Source organism: Pagrus major, chromosome 17 (genome assembly GCF_040436345.1).
Source record: "Pagrus major chromosome 17, Pma_NU_1.0".
NCBI lineage: Eukaryota > Metazoa > Chordata > Actinopteri > Spariformes > Sparidae > Pagrus > Pagrus major.
The window spans coordinates 6,886,860-6,902,161 of NC_133231.1; the positions used below are offsets into that span (position 1 = coordinate 6,886,860).

General features: G+C 41.1%; 1 protein-coding gene across 1 annotated transcript in view; it reads right to left on the reverse strand.

Moving 5' to 3' along the window:
- Nucleotides 1–15,302, reverse strand: part of LOC141012132 (clathrin coat assembly protein AP180-like) — a 54,372-nt gene that overhangs the window by 18,702 nt on the left and 20,368 nt on the right. The window contains exons 2-9 of the mRNA XM_073485533.1: nucleotides 12,048–12,190; nucleotides 8,937–9,012; nucleotides 7,649–7,751; nucleotides 7,048–7,141; nucleotides 6,012–6,123; nucleotides 5,315–5,421; nucleotides 5,178–5,219; nucleotides 176–237 (exon numbers count right to left, since the gene is read on the reverse strand). Coding sequence (XP_073341634.1) covers nucleotides 176–237; nucleotides 5,178–5,219; nucleotides 5,315–5,421; nucleotides 6,012–6,123; nucleotides 7,048–7,141; nucleotides 7,649–7,751; nucleotides 8,937–9,012; nucleotides 12,048–12,190 — 739 coding nt within the window. The remainder of the gene's footprint in view (nucleotides 1–175; nucleotides 238–5,177; nucleotides 5,220–5,314; nucleotides 5,422–6,011; nucleotides 6,124–7,047; nucleotides 7,142–7,648; nucleotides 7,752–8,936; nucleotides 9,013–12,047; nucleotides 12,191–15,302) is intronic.

Consider the following 15,302-nt stretch of genomic DNA (forward strand, 5'->3'; position numbering starts at 1 on the left):
TGCATGTTGGACTGCCAAGCTATCCCGATCCAAAATCACTACAAACTTCAATGGCTTTTGGCATTTCAAAAAACCATGAAACTGTATAATCACAGGATTATTAAAGCGTGAGCTCACTGTTGCTGCTGCTAATGATAAAAACGGAAACAGGTTGCAGATATATTGAACTACTTACGGCTTCTTCCCCTCCAGCGTGTTGAGGTGGGTCTCCAGGGACTCCAGAAGACTTTCCGGGGCCTGTGGAGTAATGAAGAGAGAGTGAACCAACAGAGACAAACACATTATCAAGGGTTGGGTTTGGTCAGAGAGGCTGACAGTGCTGATTATACTCAACGGTAGAACACAGTGGACCACACTGTCAAACCAAAACACTGAAGAAGTGGGTTATTTCTATTATTCGAGTTACGTGGTTGTTTCTTTGTGTGTTCTGGTTGATGGTGGTGGTACATCTCCTTGGAAAAATATTGTAAGAATTACCTGACATCCTTAAAGATGATGGATGTCACCAAACTGAGGCAGGTGCCTTTATTTTGACTACCCTCACACTGTAGGCAGCGTGACAGCGTAAACGTTAGCCAGGTTAGCATGCTTGAAAGGACACTTATTTTTCTTTTGTACCTTTCCCTCAGTGTTTTATACATGTTCTCGTGCATGTAATAGATCTTAAAAGTTAAAAAAGGACAAAGAAGCTGCTCTCTCCCACAGAAAACACTGCTCCTGAAACGCCTCCTGCTTTGTGACATCACACTATGTCACCGAGTTACACATTTGCATAAGTTATGCCTAGCAGCTACTTTTGCACTTGATTTAGCACATCTGCTCTGTTGTTGTTAGCGGTGGTGGGTCAGACGTGTGTGAGCTGACCAATCAGAGCAGACTGGGAGGGAACAGGAGCTAAAACAGAGCGTTTCAGACAGATGGGGAATACAGTGCTGACAGTATGAGAAAACTGATGTGTTTTTTGAACACTGAAGCATGTAAACCTGTTCTAGTAGTAACCCAAAATTAGATTATGAGCCAGAAAATGAACATAATCTGTCTCTTTTAATGGTACAGGGTGTGTCCCTCTCCTGATGCACTCATAGTCATCTTCCATGTGCAGTTTTTCAGAAGAATCTAATCAACATCGAGTCCATTTCACTCTATTCTCAGATGTATCAATCTCTGAGCTTCAGTCTGTCACTGGGTTCAGGACCAGACGTACTGCTGTTTTTCAGTGTACATGCTACCTCTTGGTAAATCTATCTTTAATTATGATTTTAACTTGAACTGCTATCCAGATGGCATTCAAATTTACATGTAACTGTATCTGCATCAACTGCTTGCAAACATGATGCACAACTGTCTACAGTTGCAATGCTTTCAAAGATTCAAGTTTGATCTGGGCCTCAAATCCACATGTTGAATATTCTTTACTAGCTGGGAACTGGTGCATTTCTCTCTTGAGCTGCTTTGCATCACTTCGCTGCATCTGCCTTGTCAAGCAATTTCTTGAATGCTTCTGCGATGAATAGCAACGTAAATAAACCTTCAAAAGTCGAGACGAGGGCTGCTGAGCATCAATATTTTTTGAGTATCATCCAAAAAATGTGTGTGTGGCATCAAATTTGGCCTGAAAGTCAGTACTGAAGCTTTCTCAAGCTTCATTTGCCAACAACTTAGCCAATGTCAAACCATTGTAGTTAGAAATAAAACACCAAATACAGTTATTATAAAACATTTGTCAACTGTTTCATCGGTTAATAATATTCCATTGGATGTTTGGTTATACTTTGATGATTTGTATAAATCCATTTGGTACACAGGAAACGAAGGACCAAGAGGGGGATAAAGCAGGATACAAAAAAACAAAACAAACAAAAATCAATTAACAATGAAACAGGAACAGAAGACAAAACAATAAAAAGGTTTCATCAGCATGCTAACAGAGAGAACAATGCTCCAGCCAGCCACGATGCAAAGCTGCACGCTCAACCAGGCTAAATGGGATCTCATCACCTCCTGACATGCAGTAAAAAGGGAAGTACAATATCCGGTGGGGATTATTATGTGAGGTCAAAGCTAATTCAGCCAGTGGAATAAGTCAATAATTCACTTTCCTTAACTCTCTGCTATATATCCTCGATCTAACCATTTAAAGCTGTCTACTCTATTATCCCTAAAACTTTGAGAGACCAACAAGGCAGAGAGGCTGATCATTACTTTGTCTTGGCACTGTCAGGGATGAAAAGACCATTAATCATCCAGAGTGTCTGTCCTCACCACCGAGGACAACGGCGGCTGTTCTGCAGACCATGGACGGATATAACGGCTCTATTACTGAGATGCTTGAACATGCACAGTAGAAGGTCTCACCTGAGGAGGCGAATATAAAAACTGCTGTACCATCTCCCTTTGGATGTGACAGCAACAGGCCTCCAGGCATGAATATGATCTGATCTGACTGCCATCATTCACTCAAAAAAATAGCACACAAGCTTACATGAGTGATGACATAACAACATGTCAGTAAAGACAGTCAGATGGTAATATTATTCTGTCTTGTCGGTGCTGATGTAATTCCTCCTGGAAGGGATGAGGGCAGAAATTGGTGGCTGGGAGTGAGAATAATCCGTTATAGTTTCAGGGATCTGGGAGATTGATCTAGGTCCTCTCCTGGACACATTAATCAAATTTCATCAACCATACAGAATCTCATTTTGAGGACTGACGCCTCTAGATTGGGCTGTGATTAATTATGTTATCCTGCTAATTTATGGCCCAGTGTGATACATTACACATACTTGTTGTGCTATTTTTCTATAAATTCTCCGTAAAAACAACCCTGAATAGTTGAGTCAGTTAATGTGTGAGGTAAAGGACGCTGCTGTGAAGCTCAGAGCTCACCTTCATGCTAAAGTGCAACCAGCATGTCAACATCATTCACATGCTTTCCTAGTTTAAGAGGCTCTAATGGAACCTTTTGCCTATTAACAGAGTCAGAAACCGCCGCAAGACTGTGAGAGAAGAAAGTGTTGAAGAGGAAGAAGACATGAAGAGTAGTTTGAACAGATATTTGTGGGACTAAAGTCTGAACTGAAATAAATCATTAAGAACGCAGAGATGACAACGTTACTCTGCATGCAGTGCGTCAGAATGTACTGTAGCCTAGCTGGAACATTAATCTATTGTCTTCTCCTATCTCTACTTCCATTCATCAAAACCCACAACTGATGCTTTCAAGAACATCGATGAAGAAGGGAATGATGTCGTGGATTTACCACTAAAGTAACTCTATAAAGTAACAGAGGTTTATGGTTCGACATTTTGGGAAAAAGGCCTTTTCACCTTCAGCTAAGAACTAGATAAGAAGATCAACACAACTCTATGATCTGTACTGTAAACAGAAAGCTACTGTTAGCAGGTGATTAGCTTACCACTAAAGGGACAGTTCACCCCAAAAATCAAAGATACATATTTTTCCTCTTACATGTAGTGCTATTCATCTATCTACATTGTTTCGGTGTGAGTTGCAGAGTTTTGGAGATATTGGCAGTTTCATGTGGGAACTATTTTCTTTCTACTCGTGGACGAAAGGCTAGCTAACCAAGCTAACTAGCTGACGTAACAGCTAAGCCCAGGACGACACCATTAACATCCCACGCTGTCAAGAGCACAAGCCTCCAGTCCAGGAGCAGATGCTTCCTTCTGTTCTGTGATACAGTCGAGTTTGGTGGAGAGAAAATAGTTCCTATGTGCAAATGCTCACAAGAAGGTCAGTGGATTATTTTGAGTAACCGGGTTAAGATTTCTGGAAAGAGACATTGCTGTTCAGTTTCTTTTATTTATTTATTTATTTATTTGGGTGCTTTGAGCACCACAAGCTGAGTGCCTTCTAGTTCCATTATATTCAAGATAAGGCGACATCTCTGCGGCTAATATCTCAAAACTCGGAGACTCGTACCAAAGCAATCTAGATGGATAAATAGACCTACAGGTAAGAGGAAAAATATGAATTTTGATTTCAGAGTAAACTTTATCTGAGATATAATGTGTTAATTAGTGAGTTTTAGAGTGAGCTTCATATATAGCGTAAGGCCATTAGAGCAGTATCAATCATCTTATCTAACTCTCACCAAGAAAGTGATTAAAGACATTTCCTAGAATATCAAACAATACCTATTTTGGCCACAAATCCAGTCTGCTAACATAAGACAGGTGGCTAGCATTGAGTCAAGCTAATCTTGCTAGCATATCAGCAAAGCCTTGACAAGATCTAACACCCCCCAATACTCTTATACTTCAAAGTATGTGTGATTCAGTATGATGTGGGTCTGTTTTATAGGCCTACCATTAGCTCTTTGTGGCTTATGAAGCCTGAGTTTAATCAGACAGCATTACAGCATGCTTTTCATGCAAGTCATCCACACTGCCATGTCTGAATAGAGAGAGAGTTTCCACAACACAACAGGACTAACAGGGTTTCTCATCTTGTGAATCATTTGTATTGGTGATAAAACCAAAAATAATCTTTAAAGTGACTCTATAGATGTTGTGGAAACTCTGCAGCACTGATAACAATCTTCTCTGCCTTTGTACAGTTGTTGAACTAAAACTATGTTTAGCTCAGATGTTTAGCAGCAGGAAACAGCCGCCCGGTCAGCAGCATCGCTCAGCATGTCACAGCTTATCCAACGGCTCTTCCAGTCACATCATCCCACTTCATCACAGCGCCTGATGTCTGTCTGCTGGGTGTGCACTCGCTGTGCAATGTGCTTCAATTCAGTGCACTCAAAGTTCAAGTGTCGACCTTTCCTAAGCTCTCAAAGCTAGCTCTGTGCTCACTACTCACACGCTCAGCCTGAATGATCAATCTGCATCTCTGGAAGTGAAAAGAGAAGGAGGGGGCACAGGGCCCGTCAAGAAGAAGAGAAGAGGGGTACAGTGCCTCCTTTCTACAACACAGTGTGGCTGTCTGTGAGTGGCTGATTATTATCAAAGAGGAGAAATAATGGTGAACACAGCAGGAGAAAGGAACAGGTAGGGGCTTTAGACATTCACACAACATGCAGTAAAGTTAGAAAAAACACAATCCTGACATGCCCTGTTAGTATTTAGCCCTAAAAACCCTCACAGATCCAACATTAACAATTTATTGAAAATCAATGAAAGTAAAGAAAAGCCTGAGTCAGTCTTACCTGAGTGAGCTCAGGTATGTCGTTTTTGTCTATTCCCACTTGCTGTAAAAGAAGAAAGTGAGAATTAAATGCAACGGTTACCGAGCAGCACAACACTAAGCTGCCAGCCAGTGATTTAATGCGTCTCTGCAGGCTACCTCAGCGATTTTGAAGAACTCCGAAACCCGAGTCATTCGTGTCAGGAACCTCTTGTAGATCTCCAGCCCGTCTTTACACTGGCTTCTCTTCATCTGGAAAAATTTTTCTGGAACACAGAGATGTGTGAAATATGACTCTTTACCCACTTGATATTATTTGTTTGTCTGTAGAGCCAAAGCCTTATATATCTTATACTACCTCTGTGCCACAGAGCTCCAAAACACAAACGTGAGACAAACCTTTCCATTGGGAGACATGTTTCTTCAGTACAATGAACTCAGTACGCTGTAGTTTATTTTGAGTTGATCCCGCATACACTGTTCTGCTGATGGAGGTACTCACAAGAGCACCAAACCTCCACTAAATGCGTCATTTACTCCTGTTGGAGTAATCTTTGCTAGAAAGTAGAGTGCTCAGCTGCTTTATAAAATAACTTCACCTTTCTAAACAATGTATCTGTGACGCATTTTAGATGGGTTTTTTAAATCAGTACTGTAGGAACAAATGGCTCAGGGCTGAGTGCATAAGACATGGTAGGGGGCAGAGTAACACACTGATATTTTGTGTTTTTTTTCCACGGCATTTGTTAAAGAAATAAACGTGTAGAACACTCAGCCTTATCCTTTCAGGGCACCTAACTTTCTTCATCGATTTTTCTATGGATCCAGTGAATAAGAGAAAGTAGCTGCGCTTTACCTAGCAGGTTAATGATGCCGTCATTGTAGCAGGCGTATAACTTGATCAGATCTTTGAAGAGTAGGAGAAAGCAGGCATTTATCACTGGATTGTTCAGATCCTTGGGATGCACCTACAGACAGAAATAAAAGCCAAGAGGCACAGTGGGGTGAGGATTTTAGAGACAAGCAGACTGGTCACAAAATAAGACAAGATAAGAAAAGAAAAGACAGAACAGAAACAATTTGATTAAGCATTTACAAATGTAATGTGATTACAGCAATGCATTTAAAAGTAACAAATTACTGTAATCACATTACATTTGCCAAAACCACAACAGATGATTTTGGAGAGTCCTTATGAGGTTTAACTACTGCTTTAGTGATAAACACGTCAAATTAGCTGGACGAGTCTATAAAGCCGAGGTCTGGTGAGCGACTCAAGTACATTCGCTTGATGTTGTGTTCGTCCTCCTCATTAGAAGAGGGATATGTGCTGATACGTGGGCATATGTGATGTTTAACATTATACTGTTAACTGGCAATTATGCACTGTAACGTTGCATCGTGTTGCAGAGTAACACAAAGGTCATGCAATGAGTAGTGTAGCAAATTACTTTCTACAGGGAGTAAATATGTAAAGTAATGCCTTCCTTTTAAAAAAGTAACAGGTAATGTGTAATCAATTACTTTTTTGACTGACACTGCAAATGTTATAATTAAATCATTTAATTTAAATGGCAAACTTACATCAGAATTAAATGAAAAAGACAATGAACTTCCACCAAAGGCAGATTATGTTCCAGGATAGTACTGATATAGATATCAGAATAGTTAGCGTCTGTAGTTATATTGCTCACCGAGGGATAAGACTGATATCTACACCACTGATGCACATGTTACAGGGGCTGTAACTGACATGTCTTCATACATGCTGCCACAGCGCTAAGCTTTATTAGACCCAGCTGGCAGCTTTTTTTCTCGACTCTGTTTATCCCTAAGCGAATTCAGTAACCTTTACAAAGTGACTTTGTTCCCTATTAGCGAGTGTCACTCACATCAAAATCCAGCAGTGCGTCAATCTGGCTCTGCAGGGTGGGCATTCCTTTCAACAGCTTCTCTACTGTCATGGTCCTCATCACTCCCTCAGCTCTGACACGGAGGAAGAAATGGAGAACGTGAGCATTTAGGAGAAAGACTCAGACCCACACACCGTCCGTCTGCCAACACAGAGAGCACCTGTCTTCACCTGTCCTAATACAGTATCAACCTACCTGTCTGATTTCCATTCTCTAGTCTGCATTTATTTTTCAGTGCCAACTTAAGCAGCCAGAGGGACCTTGTGTCTGCCAGCAAAACAGAGCTGTCCACTCTGAGCCTGAGTAATAACCCTCTCTGTATTCATCTCTGCACTCAGTACACGCAGTGGAGCCATGCATTTGACCCAACGCCAGGCCGGAGGTAGCTGAGTCCATCCCACGCACTGACTAACCCCCCGTGGGATGTGCTTTATTCCGATGGATACAGAGGGCAAGTAAGAAGGGGGCACGCTGTGGTCCCGAATAAACTAACAGAGCATTTTAAAAAAGAATAAAAATCGATAATAATGCTGAAATAGTCACGCAGCAGAGCGGCGTCGTGACAAATAAGAAACCGTACCCTTTCTTGACTCGGCCAAAGTCGAAAGCCATCTGTCTGTAGGCGAAGGCCTTCTCGTTCAGATAGCGGCTGTAGCGTCTGATGAACGTGGACATGTCGTAGCCTGAGGGAGACACACTCATACGTAAACACATGCACAGTTTCCAGTGTCAACTCAGTGCAGAGTATTAATAGGATCCTAAACGGCTGACAAGAAAACAACGTTAAAAATGTCTTAAATACAACTGTAAGGGGTAACCTTTGATAAATAAGGGTGAGGAAATTAGTGAGTCATTGACAACCTTTAAAAAAAGAGTTCAACATTTTGGAGGATCCACCTACTTATTTTCTTGCTGAGATGCAAAGATTGAGATCACTCCCTTGTTTGTACGCTAAGCATGATGCTAAAGCCAAGAGCCACTTATCTTAGCACAAAGACTAAGATTAGATGCTGGGAAAAATAGCTATCCTGTCATGCTAAGCTAAGCTAATCACCGGGCTGTGGCTTTATACTGTATTCAACAGACTGATATGAGTGTAGTATCAATCTTCTGTCAACAGCTAAAAAATGCACCTACTAGCATCTCTGAAGCTCACGAATTAACTGGTTACGTCGTATGTTTAAGGTGTATAAAACCAGCATGAAAAAATAAGTTGTGGAGTCAGGCTAGCTGTTTCCCCTGCTCCCAGTCTTCATGCTAAGCTAATCGCCTGGCTATAGCTTTATATTTAGCATACGGATATGCCAGTGGTAACAATCTTCATCTAACTCTCTTTTCTGTATGCTACATATGAAGCTAGAGACAGGAGACGATTAGCTTAGCTTAAATAGGGCTAGCCTACTTGAAGCAGGTTGAAACAACTAGCTTGACTGTTGTTTTTGTTTGTGGACCAGGAGACTATCAACTATCAAAGCTGTTGAAATCTCTCTAACATGTACAATCTGGCTTTCTAACCTCTGCAGATACTTGACTCACCCTAGCAGACAAAATGTCCATGACAACAGACTGTGAACACAGTGTTTATCACCATGGGAGACTGCATTAATTACCATGGAGATGGGTTTAATTGAGGGAAGCAGGGCCTGGGAGAGCTGGAACTGGTCAGGCTGGTTGTAACATTCAAGCTCACTTTACTGTTGTTCTACTGTAAATGCTGAAAACATCCATTAAATATAAGTAATAGAGGCAGAGTGGAACCACAGATAAAGGGATGGAAGAAGAACTGGCAGCACATGAGAATGGATCTGGGCTTAAAATGAGGGAGAGCTGGTTTAGCCGAAGATAGGAAGGAAAGAGGCACCACCCACCGTGGGAGCCGGTTTTGTCCAGGAAGTTGCTGAGGTTGAACAAGGTGTTTCTAGATGCCAGGAACTGCACAAATCTCTGCAAGAAAGGACAAATACACAGGGTTTATCTCTCTGCCAGGCACCAAATGACAAATATGGTGAGTTGCCCGCGGTTTTTGGCAAATTAGTCAGCATTCGGGATGAAAACACAGTGAAACATATTTGGTTTCCTGAATCTGAATGGATACATATGAACAAAACTGATTTAAATTAAAAAAAAAGTAATTTTACTAATGGAGAAATAACCACAGGTTACACCTCACAGTTAAGAATAAACACATTATATACCACCAGTCATGGCTCGTTATATTTTTATGATCGTTTTCAAACAGATGGCTCCGTCTCGAAGGCTCTGTTGAGCACTTCCAGCACCCTACCTCAAACCTGTGAAACTGCCTGTAGCAGAGAGTGGCATTAATAAAAGAGGTGTGATGCTATACTTGTCTCTCGCTTGAGTGAGTACAGTGGAGAGAAATCCAGAATTAAAGGAGCAATGCTGCAGCCTTCATAGGGAGTGTGTGAATACCAATCAGACACATGGAGAGGACCAGGACAAATAGCGTAATAGAGACAAATAGGCTCGAAGAGAAACTCACTCCAGTGACACACACACACACACACACACACACTCACACACACTGCTGATGTTCATTCAGTGCCTCCATCTACGTAAACACGGGGCATAATAACATGAGTGGAAGGTTAAGAATGAAAAACTCCCCCTGGAGAAATGGTGAGCTACACATTACCTCCCCTCCTCCTTTCATTCTCTCGCTCTCTCTCTCTCTCTCTCTGTTGTCAGTACTCTCTCCACCACCATCAGGAAAAAACAAAAGCAAAGCTAAAAACAAACAGCTCTCAGGAGACAGGAGGTACATACGTATATTGCCTCGTCAAACGTCTTTTTGTAGCTAACACACATTTACGTCCCCTTTCCCTTTAGGCTTTTGTATAAACATCACACAGATAATAGCACACATATGGAAAAAATGAGCTTATATGTGTGCAGAGGGGTCAGAGCGCAACACAGCTTACCCCTTCTCCCCTGACACCTGCTGTAGCGACTATAAAACGTTAATGCTATTATCTTCATAGCATTAAATCTCCTCTGCTTTCTATCTAATGCATGCTGGGAAAACAGGCAACCCATCACTCCATGCTGCTGAAGAGGAAAAAGTAGGTATGGAAGTAAAGCGAATGACTGTCTCACAGTCTCCATCAGCCACAGTATTTTCTCTCTTGCTCTCTCCTGTCAAATCATTCACAACACGTCTCTCTCTGGCATTGTTGTTTCAACATGTCTCTCCTTTTTGTCATTTGCAGTTTAGTGGCAGCTTGGCCACTTTGATGGGCTGTGAAGGAGCATCTGCTTATCTCCCTGAGTGATCCCCTGGTGCATATTCAGAGCTATTGTCTTTCTTCAGCTGTCAGGGCATAAACTGGGTCGGGGGGTCATGACCAGGAGGCAGAAGGCCAGTCCCTCTGCAAATGCCACAAATGCTGTTGAGGCCAAAATGTACAAGTTTGGGTCAAAACTAAAAATGTAAAGGGTGTTGTGCAGAGAAGAAGTGAAGTAGTGACGGTAAATCCTGAGGTAAACTATGAAAATGCATGCGAAATCATAAGCTGTCATTGTTGCCATTATATTGTCTACAAGAATGATTTGGTTACTTTTTATATGTCGTAATGAAGAATCTACTTTATATATTACAAGTAATGGTACCATTATTTTTGAAGTCTCAGCTCAAAGTTACAAACAAATCTTGTTGAGTGAGCCTCACTGCTGTTCACAACGGACTTAATTCGCGTGAACAGTTATAAGAAAACTATACCACATGCTACGGAGGCTATTATTTACTGTTCAGCTAACATAGTCTCTATATTTTCTTGTGTGTTTAGTTTTCACAATGGGGTGAAGCCGAAAATTGACGAGTAGCAAGAAGTCAGCCACTTGTGTCTGCCTCCGCTTCAAGGAAATTATATTAGCTAATTTGCCACTGAATACTTGTTATGAATTCTTTCTGTCAGCACACACTGTCCAATTTTCTCTTTTAATTTCTATTTAAGTAGCTTATACCTGCATAATTAATTTCTTTGGTTGCTTGAGGGGAACATGACAAGCTTGACATTAAAAAGCAGTATTATTATTATTGGCATAGTGTCATTTACACATCCAGCAGACATGACGCAACATGAGAACTCGTTTGGAGTTGTGTTTCTTTTGAGACGATGAATAAAAGTCTGTTGTGGTTATCTGCATGCTCAGCTGCTACATGCTCCACAGCTAGCCGCTATCTGTCATCTGTCATCTGTCATCTGGTGCTAAGCAGGTCGTACGGTAAAATGATGTGTCAAAACTTTTTAGCTCAAAACAGCTGCCTGAATTGCATGGGAATGATACGGATGAGCATTCGAAGGCTGACTGCAATAAAGTTGTGGTCCATAAAACCAAAACAATGAGCTAAAAGGAGCTAAAACGCTCCATAAAGCTAAGGGAACTGCTGAGCTCTGTACATCTTTCACATTGCACTTTTGAACCAGTGTTCATACAAAAATATGTATTAGTGCAGTTTTATTGTTAAAAATGTTTTAGTTAAACATGTTGTCTTCTCTTGTTTTTATTGATCATAGCATAACTTATGCACATTTTACCTGTGATATTAGTCTGCTCATAAGTTCTTTTTCACCCTTTTAACATTTCAACATGTTTAAATGAGCAGAGATCAAAACTACAGGTTGTACCTACAGTACAGTACATGCATGAAAAGCAACCTGTGCTCCTGCTACTGTGTGTTTTTTAAACAGGTATTTGTGTGTCTCCCTTGGGTCTTGTGTGGAAAGTCGACTGAGCAGCGACGCCCTTGTCTGGCACTGCCCTACTTTACATCTGACAGCTTTCTAGTACAACTTATCCTCTACCAACTCTACAATCACACAATGGTGGTCAGTGGATCAGGTAGGATAACCCTAACCCTTACTCACTTCTTCTGAGTGCATTAGACCGGACATTAAAAGCAGCTACAAACATCAGTATGTCATCAGCGTGTGTGTAGACATTATGCCCTAACTCACCTCGTTGCCATTCACCATGAGGTGGTGCGTGGTGATCAGGGCTTTGAAAACCACCACCCAGCTGGCATTGCCGGCCCTCTCCATCAGCGTGTCGGCCATCTGGGGGACGTTCACATTGGTTTCCTGGGTCGCCTGGATCAGGACTGTGAAGCATTGAGGAGAGGAGGGAGAGGAGGTCAGATGGTGGGTATTAGCAGGGGAGAGACTCAGCACAGGTACAGTGTGTCCTGAAAGCCTTTTATTCAGGTAACGACAGCACAAACCACTGCAGGAAGGGTGTAAGAAGAAGACGGATAGGTGTGAAATGACAAAGAGATGAATGCTGGAGTAAACATGGTGCTCTGGTCTGGGCTTTGCTGCATTTCACAGCTGCACTCTCTTGCATCCTAATTCTCATTTTAATTCACCATATGTATCCCTCTGCACTTTATCGGGGGTGGTCTGAGTAAAAAGTAAGGCCATTTATAGTAGGCTATGTGTCTGTGAAAGATTACCTAATCTGTTTAAGTGTGTGTTAATTCCTCTTATTTTGTCAATCAGATGCCTATTAAGCAAGTAGCCAATATATTTGTGCAAAGAAGAGTTTCCATCAACAGAATTGCGTCTGGAAGCAGCCATTTTCCATCCTAATGAAATGTATTTAGTTGAGTGCTTCACATTACACCACCATCGCCTGGTGTGAGTCACGCTGGCTGACGCTTTGTTCGTTTCTGCAGCCAGTCATTAATACCGGCTCAGGCAGAGGGAGAGTGGAATATTCCACAGCAGAGAGAGAAACCAAAAAGGAAAAAAAAAAACAGGGATTGCAATTTGATTCAGACTTTCAGCCTCCAAATCAGAAGCAGACAGACAAACAGACTGTGCTAAAGCAACACACCAAGATTTTCTTGTTAAATATTGTAGTGCAGAGATAAGATCTTATGTAATACAGAGCGTGTAACCTGAAGATTATTGACTCTATAAAGCCATGTTGATAATATCATGATGATGAATACTACAGTCACAGATTGTAATAAGTGTATACTCCTATTCTTAAAATGGAAATTCACTTCATGAGGAAAAGACTAGCTGTTTCCATGTCAGTGGAAGGATTACAGTATGAACCTTTTATGTCACAACATCCTCTTATCCTCTTCAGTAGTAAGGTAGCTGATACACACACATACACACACACACACACACACACATACACACACACACACACACACACACACAGACACACCCCGACCCTACAGAACATTGGCACATAGCTCTGCAATTCCACTCAACTTTATGAAGTTTTTTACAACTTCAACTTTACATTTTCGGTTAACTGCTCTCATCAGTCGTGTTACTAACTGAAGCAGGCTTATAAACCCACTGTATCTGCCTGTGAAGTCATCCAAATCCATACACATGCATAAATCATTCGCCATCCACGCAACAGAATTACTTTCTCCGATTTAGCAACCCACACCTGCAGGTGACATATCACTCCACCTCTACTGGTCCCTCTAGGCTGTATTGACTTTTTAATTATGTCAAACAGTGCAAGCTTTCCCAGGGATTACTTTTTATTGTGTGCTGCATTGACATTTTAGTGTTTTTAACGATTTACCTACACCTACATTTCCATGCGCATAGTAATGTCACTCCAGCAAATATCGGGGGACATTTAAGCAGCAAAAATAAAAAAAACTACACTTATAAACTTGACAGGATGGAGGAAACTCTCCAGAGATTACAGAAATACGCTTTTAGCTTCTGAAATCAATATTTTTAAACAGCTTTGAAGGAGCTCAGGATGAGAACGACTGCTTTACTCAGAACAATTTCACTGTACGAACTTGAAATGCTTGAATGACATTTTGGATGCGTGGAAGATTAATCAGATTCTTCAATTTTATGCCTGCAGTGCCCATGGATATAACACAGAGACAGATATTTCTCTCACAAGTTAGTGGAGACCAAAAAAGAGCTAAAAGGAGAATGACTGTTAGACTTAAACTTGTTGGGAGGCCAGAAAAACAGCTCAGCACTATGTCAGTTTCACACAGTCTCGCTGTACCAAACTGGACAAAACACGTGTTAATGTTGCTTTAATTTTAGAATGCACCAACGTCCAGGCTATAATATGAAAATATTTTTTTCCATGACTAAAACTACCTTCAAACTTGAGTAATGCTAGCTCACTAGCCTAATATAATGTATTGTTTATGTGATAAATACAGTACATTTATATAGCACTTAAACAGGTACAATGTATCACAAGCTTGGCATATCTTGACAATACCCGACCAACCTCTTGTCGTATTTCCTTCCTCCTGTTTATCAGCATCAGATAACAGTAGTCTGTGTGTATAGAACATCAATTCTCCAGCAGAAAGGAGAGCTGTCTTGCCTGGCAAACCCCGAGGGGCTTGTCTTCAGAGAGCGTGTAAGGAATGAGCTGAGAAGGTGTGTATGCAGAGTGTGGACGTGATGGACAGCGAGGGAGAGAAAACATGACCGCCATCATTTTAAGAGCTTTGATTCAGCAGAGCAGGGCGGACGCAGAGCAACTACTATTGAGTCCTGTGATTCATTAATAGTGTCATATCCATGTCTGCTCATTGCCAGCAGACTGGGAGGCAGCTGAGAGGTGTCTATTGAATTTTCCTCCCCGGCTCAAAATAGACTAAATTCCAGTCCGACTCACACCTAGTGCACCTCACACATGGAGCAGACTGTCACTCATAATCACATGGAGTAAATGGGGTGTTTCGGAACAAAAAAGTTTTCCTTCAAAGTAAGATATAGATTCAAATGAATGTATCTCACAACTCCTGTAAAATCCTTTTTAGACAGCTTTTTATAGTATTGATATATTCCATTTTTAAGGATACAAAACCTACAAAAGCTCTGTAATTGAAATAGATCTTATCATTTCAATCCATACCAAACTGAAGGGGGAAAAAAATTAACTTTTTGCAGTTTTCCAGGAGGTTATGGTTAGACTATTTCTTACATGGCAGCAGTGGATTCCTATAGTCTTGCTCTCTGCACTGCCCTTAAATTGAGCATGAGAACCAAATGTGTATTACCCCAAGTCAGAATATAGTTCCAAAGAAATACATTATTTACTCCAGTTTGAGTGGCATTTTCTAAAATGTACAGCATTCTGATGCAAAAAAATTCTTCATTGTCTGCTGTTTTAAAAAATCACTTTTCAGTAGAAAATAAATGGGCATGGGTTGGAGTACCACTGACAGCGTATTGAAATCAAAAAATATATGT